General features: G+C 47.2%; 1 protein-coding gene across 1 annotated transcript; it reads left to right on the forward strand.

Moving 5' to 3' along the window:
• The first annotated feature begins 361 nt into the window (after positions 1 to 361).
• On the forward strand, positions 362 to 3,728 carry LOC147315731 (D(1)-like dopamine receptor). Its single transcript, XM_086258723.1, has one exon. It carries the CDS (start codon positions 541 to 543, stop codon positions 2,020 to 2,022), a length of 1,482 nt encoding a protein of 493 aa, XP_086114849.1. The 5' UTR covers positions 362 to 540; the 3' UTR covers positions 2,023 to 3,728.
• The last annotated feature ends 1,170 nt before the right edge of the window (positions 3,729 to 4,898 follow it).

Raw genomic sequence — 4,898 nt, forward strand, 5'->3', positions numbered from 1 at the left:
TTTGATTTTTAATTAGCTGTTTAATTCTCCCTGATAAGCTCGGGAGTTCTCGGAGCTCCTCTCCGCGATTCGTTCCAGCAGGAATGGAGGAGAGTAATCTATTACACACGCTGAGGAGGTAACGAGCCCCGCATCGCTTCCACCTGACTGAGTGTGAGCGCGTCACACAGAGAGGTGAGTCCACTGTGAGTCACATCGGGGCTGAAGACCGAGGAGGCAGAGAGTTCTTCCCCCCCCCCCCCCCCCCCGAGGAGGAATCATCCGAGCCACCGCTGCTGCTGATCCCCCATCATTTATCTTTATTATTATTATTATTATTATTATTATTATTAGCATTTAATTCTGAGGATTTATTCACGGAACCTTTTTTCTGTTTTCTTCTTGACGCGGATCTTACAAAAAATCAAAGGAAAGTGTTTTATTTATATATATATTTATTTTATGTTTTATTTTTTCCTTCGAAGGATGTTCAGTGGATCAGCTGCACGGAGGACAAACGGCTTTCCTCGCGGATATTAATGCGCTCTGTCACTTTGCGTGATGGAGAACTTTACCGTGTGGAGTAATTTCACTCGAGTTCTGTCAGAGCTGGACGGGACGGAGGACGAGGAGGACGGGGAAGAGGACGGCGGAGGGATCGGCGGACTGCGCGTCCTCGTCGCCTGCGTGCTCTTCCTGCTCATCGTGTCCACGTTGCTCGGGAACACGCTCGTGTGCGCAGCCGTGATAAAGTTCCGCCACCTGCGCTCCAAAGTCACCAACTTCTTCGTCATCTCTCTGGCCGTGTCCGACCTGTTCGTGGCCGTGCTCGTGATGCCGTGGGAGGCCATCACTGAGGTGACCAACACGTGGCTGTTTGGACGCTTTTGTGACGTCTGGATCGCCTTTGACATCATGTGCTCCACAGCGTCCATCCTCAACCTGTGCATCATCAGCGTGGACCGCTACTGGGCCATCTCCAGCCCCTTCAAGTACGAGCGGAAAATGACTCATCGCGTGGCGTTTGTCATGATAGGGGTGGCGTGGACGCTGTCCATTCTGATCTCCTTCATCCCCGTGCAGCTCAACTGGCACCGGGCCGGGGAGGAGGAGCGGGAGGTGGCGATGGAGGAGATGGCGGCGATAATGGCCGCCAGCGGAAAGAACTTCACAAACTTGAGCAGCTTCAACTCGAGCGACGTCGCCGCCCAGAGTTGTGTGGCCAACCTGAACAAGACCTACGCCATCTCCTCCTCCTTTATCAGCTTTTACATCCCAGTGGTGATCATGATCGCCACCTACACCCGGATCTACCGAATCGCTCAGACCCAGATCCGTCGGATCATGTCTTTGGAGCGGGCGGCAGAGCAGGCGCAGCACCAAGGCCACGGCGTGAACAGGAACCAGCAGCAGGTGCAGCGGCCCGGCGACGAGGCCTCGCTGAAGTCCTCGTTCAAGAAGGAAACCAAAGTCCTGAAGACGCTTTCAATCATCATGGGCGTGTTCGTGTTTTGTTGGCTGCCCTTCTTTGTCCTCAACTGCACCGTCCCCTTCTGCGACCCGCCGTGCGTCAGCGACACCACCTTCACCGTCTTCGTCTGGTTCGGCTGGGCCAACTCGTCCCTCAACCCGGTCATCTACGCGTTCAACGCAGACTTCCGCCGAGCTTTCGCCAGCATCCTGGGCTGCGGCCGAGTCTGCTCGAACAACGCGGTGGAGGCGGTGAACTTAAGCAACGAACTGGTTTCCTACCACCATGACACCACCCTCCACAAGGAGGCGCTGGTCCCCGCTCAGCCGCAGCAGCATCCCCGCAACATTAACGTCAGCTCGGACCACCTGGAGGACATGAGCGCACATTTTGACGAGGAGTCGATCATCTCCAACGGTTCTCCGAGCCACAACAGACTGCTGCTGCTTCCCGCAACCATCCAGTATGAGGAAGACCCAGAGATTTCCTTGGAAACAATCACACCGTTCACCTCAGCTCCAGGGCTGGAGAGTGATGCTCTGATACCAGGACAAGTCCACCAGGACGGATAGGACAGACACAATGTTTGGACATTCCTCCATGATGTGTGCTCTTGATTCATTTAAAGTTGTGGACTTTAGAACTTCATAATTTGGGTTATTGATCTGAAACTGGCTAAAATCACCACTGAGCACAAAGAATGTATAATCTCCACGTTCATCCTATTATAGCCCGTCACGAAGGGACAGATGGTGCTTGAAAAAACTTTGTCTTGACAAGTCTGATGGCTGATATCTGGAGCTCTGAGGTCTCTCCAGACGAATGTCCCATTAACAACTCAATAGTTGCGCCTGAACAAGTCATTAAAATTGCACTAAAACTTCCTTCTCATTTAAACTCTTTAAATGAGAGTCCAGTGACATCACCTGCTGGTTTGTAAAGTCCAGTTCTGAAGCCTCAAACTGAGCGTTTCTGACATGCTAACCAGGCGTGACGAGCTTCTTTCTCACTATAACATTTTCAGCGGGGATCAACTGCTGAGACGAAAATGCCCTGTTTCACGTAGATAAATATAAAAAAAGAAAAACAGAGCTGTAATGCACTTTTTCTTAGTGCGAGGAACTGAGCACTCTGTGATTCCCAAATCACAGCAGTGTACGCACTAAGTAGATGCGCCCTAAATCATACCCCTGCTTTACTGTCCATTTAACTTTTTATGGGACCATAATTTATAAAAATAAACATTTTATGTCCAGTAAGATGTAAAACTAGGAATTGAGACCATAAACTCATCAGATAAGTTTTCACTGAAGTCATTTATCAAGTGAGAAGGGGAGCCATTTTCCCATCGTGTTAAATATGACCCAATTTCTTTTTCCCGCTGGCCTTTAGAAAGAACGCAGGTTCGAGGCCCTCCAGCGTTGGCTGGATCTATCGAGCCTGATATTAAATAACAGGCGGGAAACTCAAGCTACTCTTAAATGCCAGCATCCTAATTTATATATTTTTAACATCCTGTTTGCTGCTGTATTTTGTATTTTGTTTGTTTTTTCATGTTTTCTTTAGGTTGTTTAAATAGAAACAAATGTATGTGTGTGGAAATGTGACCTCCTGACAAAAAGCCTGTGCAAACCCAGTGCAGACACAATCGTTTAAACCCATATTTATTCACAGTAGAACACAGAAAACATATCAGATGTTTAAGCGTACAGTTTGAAGTCGATGGCAGCAACATGCCTCAAAACATCCATGATGGGAGCAACAAGGCTGGAGAAGCAGGCGGTGCAAAAAAGAAACAGCTGGAGAAACAGGTTGTACAAATCAGGTTAATTGGCAGCAGGTCAGCAACATGATTGGGCATAAAAAGAGCATCTTGATTTATAAATTGTGAAACAATTTCAGAATAATATTCATCAAAATAAAATTGTAAAAAAACTCAGAAAATATTAAATCATAAACTAGTCTGGAGAAGCATCTGTGTGCATGAGACGAGGCTGGAAACCCGGACTGGATGCCTGTGATCCGATGGCTCTTTGGCTTCGGAGTAGAAGAGTCTGAGTGCTGAGCCAGCTGAGAACATCTGGAGCATCCTGAAACCAAAAATGGGACAAAGAGGAGTCCGGACTGCTGGGCATCAGTCCAGAACCGGACAACAGTCCTCTGGAAGTCCAGCAGCTGCTGTCCTCAGCTCACAGGCAGATGTTACAGAGGAAACATGGACCAGCCCAAACTTTTAGAGACGTGTTGATACCATCAAATTCAAAACAGTCTCATATGTTCATTAAGACTCAGTTCAATCATTTGACTCGTTTTTTGTGAATAAATGGGTTTGTGACATTTGCAAATCATTGTATTCTGTTTTTATGTACATTTTCCACAGCATCCCAACTTTTTGTATACTAGGAGAGAACTGTTAGTGATGTGGAAGTGCTTTAGAGACACGTAGAGGCAACCGGTGTTTGTGTGTTAAAACAGAATTAAGGGTTGAGGTTATGAAACCTGACCCTGACTCTGACGTTCATCCATAAAATGACATTTAAAGCATCATCATAAGTGCGATGATATTTGCCATTCATCCGTAATCCGCAAGACGCACCGGTTGTTTGAGAATATGGTATTAACAGGGACTTAATGTGAAAGCAACACTTAAATATCTAAACAGTACGATGGCTACTCTGTTGCTTCGTTGAGGTTTTAAATGCACTGTAAACCATCAGAGAGACGAATAAATGCAGAAGAGGTTTAACTGAGTGAAAGTCAAAGCTGCTGTACTGAATCTTCACAGCAGAAAGAAACTTGATGGCAGTCATTGAGGATCAGGGAGGATGGTGGGGGGGCCTGACAGGTAACCTGACTCCCTCACTAACATCCTGTCTCCCCCCCCCCCTACAGATACATTATGCTGTTTTCAGCTATTCTTAGAAACATGACATTTTTGACAAAAAGTAAAAAAGTAGAAATGAGATTTTTTTCCAAACAAGAAAAACAAAATACTTTTATTTTATTTTATTGATATAGCGCCCAACCACATTCGTCTCAAGTAAAGACGGTACAATGATACACAGAAAACCCAACAGTCAGAAGACAGCGAGGATGCGATGACGATACAAATACAAACGAACACGGAGCGACGGCAGAGTCTGAGTTTTCCTCCCGTTGGTCAACGCTCCTTCCTCTCTCTCTGCAGTCTACCTCTGCTCTCTCCTTTCATCTTCACTCAGTGGTGGAGTTGAAACAGAGTGGAGGCTCCAGGGGCCACTGAGGGGACGGCACTCTGAACCTCACAGGTGTGTCCTGCAGGGTCAGCTGTTCAGTGCATCATCGAGATGTTTCATGAGGGAGGAAACGAGAGCAGAGCGCTCGTTTCGGGTGTGGGCTGAGCTCAAGAGCTCTGCAGCACGTCAACACTTTTAACTGATCTCAGACCTCCCCGCAGAGTTTGAGTAAT

The sequence above is a fragment of the Aulonocara sp. 'chitande type north' Nkhata Bay genome, linkage group LG13 (genome assembly GCF_057382095.1).
Source record: "Aulonocara sp. 'chitande type north' Nkhata Bay isolate Kocher_YH1m ecotype deep benthic linkage group LG13, A_spYH_male_GT1.1, whole genome shotgun sequence".
Taxonomy (NCBI): Eukaryota; Metazoa; Chordata; class Actinopteri; order Cichliformes; family Cichlidae; genus Aulonocara; species Aulonocara sp. 'chitande type north' Nkhata Bay.

What these genes read in the sequence shown, in the direction of transcription:
- LOC147315731 (XM_086258723.1), top strand. Translation starts at nt 541, where the DNA reads ATGGAGAACTTTACCGTGTGGAGTAATTTCACTCGAGTTCTGTCAGAG.